Here is a 15,664-nt window from a genome sequence, read left to right on the forward strand (position 1 = left end):
CCTTCTCCTAGTGCCCTCAATCTTCCCCAACACCAGGGTCTTTTCCAGGGAGTCTTCTCTTCTCATGAGGTGGCCAAAGTATTGGAGCCTCAGCTTCAGGATCTGTCCTTCCAGTGAGCACTCAGGGCTGATTTTCTTAAGAATGGATAGGTTTGATCTTCTTGCAGTCCATGGGACTCTCAAGAGTCTCCTCCAGCACCATAATTCAAAAGCATCAATTCTTCGGCGATCAGCCTTCTTTATGGTCCAGCTCTCACTTCCATACATCACTACTGGGAAAACCATAGCTTTAACTATACGGACCTTTGTAGGCAAGTTGATGTCTCTGCTTTTTAAGATGCTGTCTAGGTTTGTCATTGCTTTTCTCCCAAGAAGCAGGCCTCTTTTAATTTCGTGACTGCTGTCACCATCTGCAGTGATCAAGGAGCCCAAGAAAGTAAAATCTCTCACTGCCTCCATTTCTTCCCCTTCTATTTGCCAGGAGGTGATGGGACCAATGGTCATGATCTTTGTTTTTTTGATGTTGATCTTCAGACCATATTTTGCACTCTCCTCTTTCACCCTCATTAAAAGGTTCTTATGTATATATAATAAATGTTCATAAATGTACAAGGCAAACACATATATAAGTATATAAGCCACGTGTCTGAAACAGTACAGGAGAACGATCCTGAAGCCATTTTGACTCTCCCAAATTGACCTCAAATTTTTCTCTGCAAGGAGGAAGGAAATGGGAAAAGCTTTCCAATTGTAGGGGGCTTACACCTCCCTGTAAATACAGTCTGGCAAGGATCTGTGAAGCTGAGCACACTCTCAATATGGGTAAGAGATTCAGGAACTAAGGATTTACCATCTCCAAGGAATGGCCTGGCTACCCAGGAAAGGCATTATCAGGTATCCTGATCAAGCAACACTCTCAAATTTCTGCTAGGGACCGCCTCTTTCTGTGATGTATGAAGAGCTGTTCGGCAGTGGAATTTGCTGCCAAGGAGTGGGGTGGAGTCTCCTTCTTTGGAGGTCTTTAAGCAGAGGCTTGACAGGCATATGTCAAGAATGCTTTGATGGTGTTTCCTGCTTGGCAGGCGGTTGGACTGGATGGCCCTGGTGGTCTCTTCCAACTCTAGGATTCTATGGTATGATTCTATGATGTTTTAGGGGGTGGTCTTGAGCTACAGGGGAGGCAATTTCAAATGTCCATATAAGAGCTTGGACACCATTGTTCTGGGTTCCTCTCCCCCCTCCTGCGTGTGTTTGTGGGGGGGGGTGAGGACCCTGTTGCAACAGTTTAATAAAGCTCAGGCTTACTAGCTGCTTTGCTTCTCAATAGCCTCTGTTATTTTCTCCTACCGATAGAAAATGTATATAAGGACTCTATACGGGCTCTTGGGTACCCCATAAGGAGTAGTTTTTTTCTTATAACAACAGTAGGCATTTGATTTCTTCCAGAGCTGCCCTGATTCACGCCTCCCGGGTCTCCCTGCTTCGCAAAACTTCCCTGAAGCAATCACACTTTGCAACTTCATGTATCAGCTGTGTGCTTTAAGGAAAGAGGAGAAGAAAAACATCTCCCATTGCAAAGTCTGCCTCTCAAATCCCTCTCGGAATATACTGCGGATCCTGAATTGCACAGGGAAATGCCATGGCTGGCAGGCTGCTGAGTTTTATGCCCTCGACACAGACAATCACTGCGGCAATTAACATTCTGAAACAGATTTATTCCCTCCCAAGTAAACAGGAGGGGAGGAAAGGAGCCTTTGTTACCCTTCCAAGAGACTCTCATCTGTGAGCCCTTGGAGTCCAACATCCTGTTCTCACAGTGGCCAACCAGGCGGCCATGGGGAACCCACAAGCAGGATCCAAGCGGGAGGAAAGTCGCCCCATCCCTTGGTCTAGAGGGTCCCACCACTTAGTTGCAGCTCTTGCAAACTCGCTCAATTCATTGTAGGGGCTGATGCCGACATCCAAGTGGCCTTACAAAGAAGCTTGCCTGAGTAGTTCAGCCATAAAACCCTTTGTCAGAGTCTAACCCTCACTGGGTACAGCATCCCAAGAATGGGAAGGGACTCAGGGCATCATCCAGACTGACACACCCCCCCCCAAATAATAATAATCCCACAACAATACTCTGACATGCAGATGTCTGAATGGAGATTCTCTCGAGTTTGGAACACAATTTGTCCTCTGATAAAATGAAACTTTTCTAAAACTGTGGTAGTGGGTCCAGCTTGGAAATGCCTGCAAATAATAATTGGGGTCACGTCACTCTCTGGAGTGGGAAATCAAGCATCCCAGGATCATTGAGGGCTTCTGTGCAAAAGGACGTGCTGGCTTGCAAGCGCCTCAATTTCAGCAGACAGCAGCAGCAGCATCGTAATTGGAATCCCAGAGTTGCCCAGGACACCAGAGACATGTCAATTCCCCATAATATGGGCGGGTTTGAGGTGGGAAGAAGGAATCTACGGCTTTGCTTTCTACCCAATTTATCTTGCTGGTGTCCCTGCCAAGAACAGGATCCGGCAATTATCCACTTGCTCAGAGCAGAGCATCTGTTTCAGCGGCTCCGCATCTTCCAGCCACTTCTCCGGCTACATCTATATCTCCCTTGTGCTAATCCAGCCTCTCCCAAGCTGGGGCCTTCCAGATGTTTCGGACTAAGGCTCCCATCCGCCAGAATCGGCAACAGTCGCGTTGGCTGTGGCTGATTGAAGATGCAGTCCAAAATATCTGGAGGGCACCTGACTGGAGAAGGCCACTACAATTCCAAACCCCGAAGGCTCTCTGGGCATTGAGGAAAAAAGGGAAAAGGAAAGAGCCATCTGCAGTTCTTCAGTGCCATTCCGAATCTGCATCATGTTGCAGACTGGAGCCCCAGTGAAAAGGCTAGATGTATTTTTTCCACTGCAAACACAGATACACACCCCTATGAGGGTCTGCCTGTTCTTACATGCAACTATTGCATAGAACATGGGTAGGCAAACTATGTTAGGAGTCGTCCTACACACGAGTAGGACCCTGGCAGAGACACATGCCCGACTGGCATGTTCCCTCCCTCCTGGTCGATCATTCGGGAGCTTCAAAAGCTTTCTTCAGCCCAAAGATCACAGCGATTGATGCCAAGAAACATCAGCACACTTACAGATCCACAGAGTTTGCACAGTTGCGTAAACAGAACTCACAGAACACTGCAACATGGCTCCCTCTCTCTCTAGCAAAGAGAGTGAACAAAGGACAAGAGTCCCACTTCATGGAACACAGTAACACAAACATCCAGTCTCTGTCATGTCCCACTCTGTGGAATTAAAAACATATACAGTCATGTGATAGACAACAATCCCATGACTGCAGATACGGGGAATGAATCTTCAACAAACTAAGGCCCGGGGGCCGGATCCGGCCCAATCGCCTTCTAAATCCGGCTCACGGATGGTCATAGAATCATAGAGTTGGAAGAGACCACAAGGGCCATCCAGTCCCGACCCCCTGCCAAGCAGGAAACACCATCAAAGCATTCCTGACATATGGCTGTCAAGCCTCTGCTTAAAGACCTCCAAAGAAGGAGACTCCACCACACTCCTTGGCAGCAAATTCCACTGCCGAACAGCTCTTACTGTCAGGAAGTTCTTCCTAATGTTTAGGTGGAATCTTCTTTCTTGTAGCTTGAATCCATTGCTCCGTGTCTGCTTCTCTGGAGCAGCAGAAAACAACCTTTCTCCCTCCTCTATATGACATCCTTTTATATATTTGAACATGGCTATCATATCACCCCTTAACCTTCTCTTCTCCAGGCTAAACATACCCAGCTCCCTAAGCCGTTCCTCATAAGGCATCGCTTCCAGGCCTTTGACCATTTTGGTTGCCCTCTTCTGGACACGTTCCAGCTTGTCTGTATCCTTCTTGAACTGTGGTGCCCAGAACTGGACACAGTACTCCAGGTGAGGTCTGACCAGCGTGGAATCAGCGTCCGGGAATCAGCGTGTTTTTACATGAGTAGAATGTGTCCTTTTATTTAAAATGCATCTATGGGTTATTTTGTGGGGCATAGGAATTCGTCCATTTATTCCCCCCCCCCCCAAAAAAAATATTGTCTGCCCCCCCCAAAGGTCTGAGGGACAGTGGACCGGCCCCCTGCTGCCGAAAAAGTTTGCTGACCCCTGGCATAGAATCACATAATTGTAGACTTGAAAAGGAACCTGAGTGTCATCTAGTCTGACCCCTGGAGGAATCTCAACCCCCAACCTCTGCTTAAAAGGCTCCAAGGCAAGCTAGTTTTCTGCTGCTCCGGAGTGCAGGACCCAAACCAATGGCTTCAAGTTACAAGAATGGAGATTCTGGCTAAACAGCAGGAAGAACCTTCTGGCTGTGAGAGCCGTTCAGCAGTGGGACAGATTCCCTCACAAGGTGGTGGTCTCTCCTTTCTTGGATGTTTTTAAGTAGAGGTTGGGTGGCCACCTTTCAGGAATGCTTTAGCTGTGATTCCTGCTTTGCAGGGGGCTGGGCTGGATGGCCTTTGGGGGTCCCTTTCCCACACTACAATCCTATGATATAGCACCCTGTCAATGCTAAGCCCCAGAAGCTCACCAAGCTTGCTAACATCGCATCTCCTGCCCAATTCCAAGCAAGGACCTTGAACCAACAGAGATGAAATTGTACCAGGTGGAGAGGCAGCAATGATTTACTTCCAACACAGCTGGGAGAGGGGGGAAAGTCCTCTGCCAAGACATGGGGAGGGGGCCACTCCCGGCTGCTTATTATCCTGCAAAGTGATGGAGCAGAATAAAGAGGCCAAGCTGAGACAGGAAATTAAAATGCCCCTAAAGGGACATGAGCTGTTTTATTTGGGGGGTAAAGAGAACACTGTTTAGGGTTTTTAAAAAATATGTATAAAAAACCTCAACAACTTTTGCATAATGATTCCTTGCCTTTTTTAGCGATCAGCTTTGATGTGCAACACAAAGCTCTAACTCCTGCTTCCCAAACTATCAGCTGCACAGGCTCCCTTTCCCACTGCAAGGAGATGAGATTTTAAATATTGAAGACTGCACTCTTTACTTTCCAAACCACTTCCAGTAAATAATTTAATTATCCCTTGCCTACTCATAGGGAATGAAGAGCCAGAGTTAAGCAGCGAGGGACTTCCTCGTCGGTGGCAAAGCAGATCAGGATTTTGAAAGGATGGGGGAGGAGGAGACCGAAATCCTGGAAAACACTCCTGGGTCCAGCTCTACACCCCATATAGGAAGGCAGTGGTTTTCAACCGGTGTGCCGTGGCACCCTGGGGTGCCTTGACGGGTGGGCCCTCTTTCCTTCCCTCCCTCCTCTGATGCCCTCTTGTGTCTCTGCCTCCCAAAGGCTTGCCCAATCGCCTTCTAAATCCGGCTCACGGATGGTCATAGAATCATACATTTTGGCACAGGACAAATGCTTCTTCCATCCAGACACAGAGAACCCCATGCTGGATGCATCACACGCTGCAAAAATAAGATTTCTACCAAGTGGATTCCTGCCCCCTTGGTTCCATCAATTCAGCCCCGCCCCCCAGTGCCCGCTACCCTATAAAAAGCATCATTCAGAACAGTGGTCTGCATGACCCACTAAGGAAGAACAGAACACAACAGAATTCAGAACAGGAACAGTTACGGTAATTACACGTTTATTCAAAGCCAGTTAAAACTATTAAACTAAGGGCTACAAAGCTGATGAACTTGGTCTGGCCTGGCAATGCCAGCTTTTCAAAGTTTGAGAGTCATTTGCACCCCAGTGAATTCCTGCTGCCCCCATGCCTCTTAGCACCCCACTAGGAATCCCACCCACTTTGGAATCCACGGGTTTGCAGGATAAATGCTCACAAGTCACTTTCGGTGTGGGGCGGAGTGAGATGAAACAGGAGACAAAGACACCCTTAGCACTCATTTAAAACAGATCTCATTTCACGGGGGAATTTGCTTTTTCTGTGCTTGCACTACTGAACTGAAGGGGGGGACCCTCCTTGCTTCAAGCCCATCTCCCACACTGAGCGGCCCTTGCAGAACCCCCACCTGAGATGCCCACTTCCTATTGCTTTCTGGAAAGGGCCAGCTCCAATGGTTCCGATCCCTGTACAGAATTCCTCTGGATTATAATCAATCTATATGCTAATTCAAGGTGACTCCTCTGCATACAGAATATGGCCCAGCCCCAAATGCATCCTGGGACCATGATCTGTCACTGAGACATCATCTTCTGCAAGAGTCGGGCCAGGCCTTGGGGTTCAAGCCCAGGGAACGAGGTCTGGGCAACTGCCAGGAGGCTTCTGCCAGGGTTCCCCTGGAGCTGTGACATGAGGCTGGCGGGACCTTTTGCCCAACTCTCAGCTCTTTATCTCATATACAACATTGCCTCTGTCTTCACTTTTGTGCTTAGGTCAGGTGGGAAAGTGTCACCTTCTTCTCCGCCAGGGGCAGCTGCGGGAAAACACTCAGCAGAGCTTGGTGCCCATGGAGACGGAGCCCAATAATTCCAATGTTATTAGGTTACCAGGTGAAGAACGAGACAGGCCCAGAGATTTCAGGGCCCAAATCGGAGACCTAGGCGTAGCCCCTGATGATGTCATGGGAGCGGGCAGGGGTGAGGTCACAGAGACGGGCCCTGCAGATGGAGGACAGCAAAGCAGAGTATGGCAAACACACCCCACACCCAAGTATCTATGCTATAATTTGATCTGGAGACAGAGGTTAATTGGGAGAGGGGAGGGGAGGAGGACAGTCTCCCCAGAGTGTCTTTGCTAGAATTTGCAGCCAGCTCCTATTGGGCTGAAGCTTGAAAACTCCATGCATGGTAATAATCATAATCACCGTCATTCTTCAAGCCCTCCATCTACCAACTGGAGGGGGCAGGCAAACTGGGACACCAGCTCAGACCTGGGGGGCTGAAAACCCTACTGAGTTATTCAAGGTCAACACTGACGACAGGCAGTGCCCCCCTGCCCCTCTGGATTGGCTGTAAGGAAGAAGGCAGGCAGGAGCTGGCATGACAAGGGGAGGCCAAGGTTGGGGGGGGCAACGCCCCCTTTGTCCTAACCGACTAGCCTCCACTGCAAACCGCTCTATGGGTTTTCAGCAAGACCCAGGGAGAGGCAGCCTTGGCCAGCCCCTGTGACATCACCAGCACACCTCCCCCCTCCCCCAAGCAGCTTTGCCATAGAGTGTGTCTTAACATATATGAGCTTGTTTAATTTCTTTGTTTTAAGGCAGAGAGCCCAGGTGAAGCCCACGTTCACACCATAGGAGGGGACAAAAATATCCTGTATTAAAAATGCTGTTGTCTGCCTTTGCCCCGCCCAGTGCCAGATTTACGTATAAGCTTAACAAGCTATAGCTTAGGGCCCCAGTCTCTTGGGGGTCCCCCAAAAAATTAAAGGAAAAAATAAAACTGGATGTACATTTCCAAAACATAAGATAAAAAATAAATAAAATAAAACCTAAGTACAGCAACAGTGTTTTGTGTTGTGTAGGCTCCCATGATGTAAGTCATGGGTCCCGCCTGCTCCCTCAAACATCACTGGTTTGCTCCTTTCTATATATAGGGTGCCTACATTCTGCATGTGCAAATGGCTTTAGATACCTATGAGGTTCATCAATTACCATATCGCATCTATTCAACACAAGAAACAGCAGCAATTTGTTGTTGACAAAGGACAGCTGGCGATAGAAAGGGCCCCATTACCTTCCGTAGCTGAGGGCCTCATCAGACCTCAATCCGGCCCTGGCCCTGCCCACAAATGCTCAACAAAAACACCCTGGTTCAATCCCACCAGCCCCAGAGACAAGGTCAAAGCCACGCTGTGAACTTACTGAGCTGTAGAGGTAGCCCTCGGCATTCATGGCCACGTAAAGGCCAGCCTTCACCCCCTGAATAGCCACCACGCGAAGACCCACGGGGATTAGATTGAAGAGAGCTGGAGGAGAGAAGCGGAGAGAGAGGGGAGATTAGCTTAAATTGCTAGGAGGAGCAAGAAGAAGGAGAAAGCCGTTGAGTCCAGCGCTCCAATCCAAGACAAGAAGCATCACATCTCAGGCTCCCTGTGCCCACCTCCCTATCAGTGTCTGCCAACCCGGTGCCCTCCAGATGTTCTGGACTTTTGCTGGACTTCCAACAGTATACAACTTTTATGAAATAAAGAAAGAAATACAATATTTATCCCAATTGGTATCTGCCTTGGATTCGTGCTGATTTTCTATGTACAGTGGTACCTCTGGTTAAGAACTTAATTCGTTCCGGAGGTCCGTTCTTAACCTGAAACTGTTCTTAACCTGAAGCACCATTTTAGCTAATGGGGCCTCCGGCTGCCGCCGCGCCGCCGGAGCACGATTTCTGTTCTCATCCTGAAGCAAAGTTCTTAACCTGAGGTGCTATTTCTGGGTTAGCGGAGTTTGTAACCTGAAGCGTTTCTAACCCGAGGTAGCACTGTATGTGTTGTTGTTGCTTCCATCAACTCACCCCCAGCGTCCCCTACCCTACAAAAAGCATCGTTCAGAATAGCGATCTGCACGACCCGCTAAGGAAGATAATAACACCCTGAAATTCAAAACAGTAACAATGAATTGCACCTTTATTCAAAATCCAGTTGAAACTATTTAGTTTAATTTAGTCAACAAAACTGATGAAACTGAGGCAGCTTTTCAAAGTCTGGTAGGCATCTGTACCTCCTCCTCCCTTTTTGACGATCCGTCGTAGCCGAGTACGATGGTCTTTCATGAACACGGTTTTAACAATGAGTCTGTAAGTGACTGTGGAGGCCAATTCTGGACCCACACGTCCTTCCACAGTGTGGACATTGGTTTCCGGGTGGGAGTTGATCACGGTGTGGATTTGCCAAGTGTGCCTTCCTCTTAGCACGTTTCTCCCTTGCGTCCTGAGTTCGAGTGTCTTCAAAGCCCATGACACCTTTGGTAAAGGCTGTTCTCCAATTTGAGTGCTCGCAAGCGTTTCCCAATTGTTGGTGTTTATACTACATTTTTTTAGATTTGCCTTGAAAGATTCTTTAAATCTCTTTTGTTGACCGCCAGCATTTGTTGTTGTTGTTGTTTAGTCGTTTAGTCGTGTCCGACTCTTTGTGACCCCATGGACCATAGCACGCCAGGCACTCCTGTCTTCCACTGCCTCCCGCAGTTTGGTCAAACTCATGTTGGTAGCTTCGAGAACACTGTCCAACCATCTCGTCCTCTGTCGTCCCCTTCTCCTAATGCCCTCCATCTTTCCCAACATCAAGGTCTTTTCCAAGGATTCTTCTCTTCTCATGAGGTGGCCAAAGTATTGGAGCCTCAACTTCACGATCTGTCCTTCCAGTGAGCACTCATTACCGCCAGCATTACGCTTTCCATTTTTAAGCTCGGAATAGAGTAGTTGCTTTGGAAGACGATCCTCAGGCATCCGCACAACATGACCAGTCCAACAAAGTTGATGCTGAAGAATCATCACTTCATCACTGGTAATCTTTGCTTCTTCCAGTACACTGGCATTAGTACGCCTCTCTTCCCAAGCGATGTGTAAAAATTTTCGGAGACACCGTTGATGGAATCTTTCAAGGAGTTGGAAATGGCGTTTATAAGTGGTCTATACCTTCAGAAACACTCCCTTGCCCCTAGAGAATCCCCCCCCCCAAAGAAAACCAGCTTAAGCTTCTGTTGAATGGACAATGGACAACTGAAGAATTCCAAATGCGAGGGGTGGAGGAATCTCCAAATTAAATATGTAAACTGAAACTGGAAGGGTGAGTCTCATCTCGAAGTCCTCTGGGAGAGACGGGCGACCTTCCTATCTAGCTCTGTCAGTCGAGGCAGAAAACTATTTCTAAACCTTTGGTGCTACTTCAGTGTGTTGAAACCTTGCAATTAACAAGTCTATTTATAAGCACTTTTGACTGGGGAAAAATGGAGCACATCACTACAGATAATGAAGGTAAATGGCTGCCATCACTCATTCTCTGCAATCCATTTGTCTTGCGGTGAAGGGCTGTCTCAGAAACGACGGGGAAGAGGAAGGGTAACCCTCTTCAAGATCAACAAGGAGAACCTCGCCGTGGAATCAACTTTCTAAGCTCCCTCCAGCGATGTTATTTCTCCCTTTCCAAATCAGGGCCGGAAAACTTTTATTTATTCATTCATACAAATTATACACCACCCTATGCCCGGAAGTCTCAAGGCAGTTCACAACAAGACCACAACATATAAAGTCAAACCAAAAGCAATAACCCAATAACACACACCCCCACAAAAAAAAAACAACCCACATTCTAAAAGGGTCTGTCAACCAAGGGCCTGGATAAAAATGAACATTTTTGCCTGGCGCCTAAAAGTGTATAGTGAAGGCGCCAGGTGAACTTCCCTGGGGAGAGCATTCCACGGACGGGGAGCCACTGCAGAGAAGGCCCAGTTCTTGTGTTGCCACCCTCCAGACCTCTCAAGGAGGAGGCACACAAAGGAGGACCTCAGAAGATGATCTCAGGTCCGGGTTGGTTCACATGGAAAGAGGCGGTCCTTGAGGTATTGTGGTCCTGAGCCGTTTAAGGCTTTATAGGTCATAACCAGCACTTTGAATTGGGCCCGGAAACGCATTGGCAGCCAGTGCAGTCGGACCAGGATCAGTGTAAGATGCTCAAACCATCTTGCTCTAGTGAGCAACTTGGCTCTGAATTCTGCACCAGCTGAAGTTTCCGAACCGTCTTCAGAGGCAGCCCTACGCAGAACTCATTGCAGTAATCTAAACCTTGAGGTTACCAGAGCATAGACAACAGTTGTTAGGCTCTCCCCGTCCAGAGAGGGGCGTAGCTGGACCACCAGCTGAAGCTGATGGAAGGCATAGGCAAGCTTCAACTGTGGCAAGCCCAGATGCTGACATGAAGCCGGGGCTCCCTGCACTGAAAAATCAGAACATGCATTTCTCAAGCCAAAAACATGGTGCCCTGGTGCTCTTCATTGAAGCGGTCGAGTGGGCATTTGTAGGGGAAGACTATCTCACAGGTAAACTGAGGTCCAGCACCAAGGTTCCCTCACTACGAGAAGCGAAGTTACAGGGAACCAGGCAGAGGGCCTTCTCGGTGGTGGCACCTGCCCTGTGGAACACCCTCTCATCAGATGTCAAGGAAAAAAACCACTATCTGACTTTTAGAAGACACCTGAAGGCAGCCCGGTTTAGGGAAGTTTTTAATGACTGGTGTTTTATTGCATTTTTAATCTTTTGTTGGAAGCCGCCCAGAGTGGCTGGGGAAACCCAGCCAGATCGGCGGGTTATAAATAAGTTGTTGTTGTTGTTGTTGTTGTTGTTGTTGTTGTTGTTGTTGTTGTTGTTGTTGTTGTTAACTGGTCCCAAGGGCTTTATATACTAATAGTAGCCCATTGAACATGGCCCTGCAGCAAACTGGAAAACCACTACAGATCTTGCAGGCTTCAGTCCTGTCAGCAATTGTGCTGCAGCATTCTGCACTGACTGCAGCCTTCAGGTCAAGTGGAAGGGAAGCCCCACACAGAGCGCATTGCAGTAATCCAGTCTTGAACTCACCAGCGAATGAACGACTGCGGCAGGCTTTTCCAGCCCAGCAATGGCATCGCAACGGATGCCAGGTAACCTGCTTGGGGCAGAGAGGAAAGTGCCATGGTGGGTACAAGACACAGCACCATTTCAGCCCTTGCTCCTTCCTCCTCCAACAGTTTCTCCTGCTTACATGGTACTCTTGCAAGCACAGCCTTCCCACACATTTCAGTTTTTGTTCCATAATTTCCAACAAATTCTCCGACAAGACGTGCCTCAGCCAGCCCTCACTGAAACATCTGGAGAGCACTAGGCTGGTGAAGGTGTTCAGAGATCTTGAAGACACACTCTGGCTCCATCGTGTTAACACACGATCCGAGTATTATTCACAGAGATTTGGGGGGGGGGAGTATAGACCACGCAAGGAGGCAGCATTGCCCTGCTCTAAAGACTCCTCTAGTGAAAACACCAGCTTGCACCGGTGCTCCCTCAACATGAATTAATGCATTTCCCTGTACAAAAAAAATAATACATTTAAAAATGCAACTAGGTTGTTTCTGCGTTTAAATGATGAGAGATGATTTGGCAAAAGCCTAGTTTGGGGCATGGCTGGGAGTGCGAGCTGCCTGTTCACTGAGATGTAAAACAAGCTCAAGGCTCAAGGAGGTTTTCCAGAACATGCTTCTGCTAGCCCAGGTGGCCTTCAGGCCGCTTCGAAAACTGGGGGTGAAGAGACTCCTTTAAAATGAAAGGTTGCAGCTGGGGGACTTCCTAGTTTAGAGAACAGGCAAGGAAGAGGAGCTGTGATAGAAGCCTGTGCAGAAAGCAGATAGAAAAAAAAATGCTTTTCTTCCCCTCTCATTGCACTAGAACTCATGGACATTCAATGAAGATTTAGGACAGAAAAAGAAGGTCCGTCTTCATTGCAGCACATGGTTAGACTGTGGAACTCCCTCCCACAGGAAGCAGTGGTGGCCACCAGCTTGGCTGGCTTTAAAAAAAGGACTGGATATTCTCTTCCTCCCCATTTGGAGGCAGCAGTAGTTTTGAATGATTCTTGCTTGAAACAGCAGGAGAGGTGATTTCTCCTGTGCTTGGATCCTACCTGTGGGTTTCCCATAGTGGATATTTGGTTGGCCCTTGTGAGAACAGGATGCTGGACTAGATGGGCCCCTGGCCTGACCCAGAAGGCTCTCCTTATGTTCTTATGAATGCACACATTCTTTGCCCATGTGTCCAAAGCCTAAGTCTCTCTTTTTTGGGGGGGGGGGGCTGCAAGAATATTCTTCCTACCTCTTAGCAGAGAGACAGGAGCAGCAGTGCCCTGCCTCCTCTCAGCCTCCTCCTCCTCCTCCTCCTCTCCCCAGCCAGTCAATCTGCCATCCAAATAAATCTCTCTTGCTTCCTCCCTTGGCATCCCTTCTTGGGAAGCGAGAGTTTTGTTCTCCCCGCCACCCCCAGACAGTAGCTGCAGCGTCAGGGGCAAGAAAGAAAGAAAGAAAGAAAGTGAGAATAGCAGTGCAGGAGAGATTTATTTAAAGGGGAAGCGCTGACAGGGGACCCAGCGCAAGGAACAGCTGCCTTGGCTGTAATTTAACACCTTGCCTGCAAAGAGAGGGGGGGGGAAGAGAACCACCATGAAGTGCCTGTTTGTGAGGGTGGCCAGGCAATGGGTGTGATTTATAACCAGGTAGCTAAAGAAGAGAGAGAGAGAGAGAGAGAGAGAGAAGAGAGACTCACTGTAGTCGCTGTTCTCGTCCTTCGTCCCATCAATCGTCCCATCTGGGTGCATCTGCAGGAAGAATTCCTGCTGGCTGAATAACCTTGTCACGATTCCTTTCAGCTGGGGTTCTGCAAGGAGGAGAGGAGACAGGGAGGGGGCATGTTAACCCGGGTGTTTGTCCAGAGTGGCGGCTCCCAGACATTCAGGCCACCGTCCCCCCTGGTTCCATAAATTCATCCCGAACCGATAAAAAACAACAACAACACATTATTCAGAGCAGCGGCTTGCCTGACTCATTAAGGAATCATAAAATCACAGAATTGTAGTGTTGGAAGGGACCCCAAGGGGCCATCTAGCTCAACCCCCTGGAAAGCCACAGCTAAAGAATCCCTGACAGATGGCCAGCCATCCTCTGCTTCAAAAAGCTATACAATTATAACCCAATAAAATTCAAAACGGCAACAACTAACGGCACATTTATCCAGAATCCAATTAAAACGATTTAGCTTACTTAAGGCCACAAAATGGATGGAGTTGATCCAGCGATGCTGTATGTCAAAGTCTGTTAGGCATTTATACCTCCAGCTCCCCATTGCTGCCCCCTTGCCTCTTAGCACCCCCCTCAGTAACCCCACTAGCCCAAAGGAGGAGGAAGCTCTCCAGCATTCTGTCACACCCCAGCGTGACCAAGGAACCGAGGACCCAGGAGAGAAGGGATGCGGCCACACAGAGGGGAGCAGACTCTGCTCCCATTGTCTAGAAGGAGTCTTGGGGGCTCCTCCAGCACCCCCAAACCAGCTTTCCCCTGCAGAAGTGAATGGCTCTCTTTCACTTCTATGGGGCGAAGGAGAGCATAGAGGCGAAAGCATACGTCCTACTATGTTTGAGGAAAAATTGATCCAAAGTAATTATGATTAAGCTGACTTATTGCAAAAGAATACATACAAACCAGCCCAACCAGTTTAGGTGAAAACTGCCCCCCTTTTTTTTTGGAACAAGAAGTTGAACGACAATGCCCAACCTTAGGCTGCTTTCAACTTAGTACTGCAGTAACAGTACTTCTTTATGTGCCTTATCTTTATTTTGTTTATTAATAAAATAACATTTACCCGTATTTAAACATTTTTTTTAAAAGTCTCATACTAAACAGGATGATAGAGAAGAGAAGACCGAGAGGTGATATGAGATCCATCTTCAAATATCTGAAGGGCCGTCACACGGAAGATGGAGCAAGCTTGTTTTTTCCTGGTCCAAAGAGGAGGACCTAAACCGATTAATTCAAGTTACAAGGAAGGCGATGCCGACTAAACATCAGGAAGAACTTTCTGAGGGTAAAAGCTGCTTGACAGTGGGATGGAAAACCTCAGAAGGTGGTGAAATCTCCATCATTCAGGATTTTAAAGCAGAGATTAGATCAGGGGGAGACAACCTAAGGCCTGGGGGCCGGATCCAGCCCAATCGCCTTCTAAATCCGGCCTGCGGACGGTCCGGGAATCGGCATGTTTTTACATGAGTAGAATGTGTGCTTTTATTTAAAATGCATCTCTGGGTTATTTGTGGGGCATAGGAATTCGTTCTTCTTTTCAAAATATAGTCCGGCCCCCCACAAGGTCTGAGAGACAGTGGACCGGCCCCCTGCTGAAAAAGTTTGCTGACCCCTGGATTAGATGGCCATCTGTCGTGGATGCTTTAGCTGTGATTCCTGCATTGCAGGGGGTTGGACTAGATGACTCTTGGGGGTCCCTTTCAACTCTACATTTCTATGGTAATGCAAAGTGGCGGGACATTCTCCTGTGCAAGGGTGCACCTCGCATCCATCTTTGGTGGGGTTTGTGCATGTGGACTGAGCTTTTGGCTTTTGGGGAGGCCTGGAAGTCATCATTTGCAAAGCCTATTTTGGTTTTTAAAAAATGATTTTTCAGCTGCTCGCAAAAATCCTAGCGGAAAGAAGGGGGGGGGTGATGGGGAGTGGGGTTTCCACAAAGCATTGTCAAATATTTGCACTGTAGAAATGAAAGGTTTTAACTGAGTTAATTTCACCCTGACTAAAGCGATGAAAATTCAGGGTGGGGTGCAGGTGGCACAGCAGAGAGGCAGTGACAGCATTTATAACACACACACACACACACACACACACACACACACTTGCAAACATGTACTCCAAACATCGCCCCCTCCCACAAACAAACAAACAAACCCAGAACCACCACCACCACCCCCAACCCAGATGGCACCTCAATATGATAAGTGGGCATTTCCCAGGGTATCTGCCAAGTCAGTTTGAGAGTTGATTTAGCTCAGGGGTCAGCAAACTTTTTCAGCAGAGGTCCAGTACACTGTCCCTCAGACACTGGGGGGGCCATACTATATTTTGGGGGAAAAATGAACGCATTCCTATGCCGTACAAATAACCCAGAGATGCATTTTAAATAAAAG

General features: G+C 48.1%; 1 protein-coding gene across 1 annotated transcript in view; it reads right to left on the reverse strand.

Annotated features, from left to right (window-relative positions):
- FGF12 (fibroblast growth factor 12) overlaps positions 1-15,664 on the reverse strand; it is a 90,607-nt gene that overhangs the window by 51,819 nt on the left and 23,124 nt on the right. The window contains exons 2-3 of the mRNA XM_035133269.2: positions 13,246-13,356; positions 7,830-7,933 (exon numbers count right to left, since the gene is read on the reverse strand). Coding sequence (XP_034989160.2) covers positions 7,830-7,933; positions 13,246-13,356 — 215 coding nt within the window. The remainder of the gene's footprint in view (positions 1-7,829; positions 7,934-13,245; positions 13,357-15,664) is intronic.

Source organism: Zootoca vivipara, chromosome 5 (genome assembly GCF_963506605.1).
Source record: "Zootoca vivipara chromosome 5, rZooViv1.1, whole genome shotgun sequence".
Classification (NCBI taxonomy): Eukaryota; Metazoa; Chordata; class Lepidosauria; order Squamata; family Lacertidae; genus Zootoca; species Zootoca vivipara.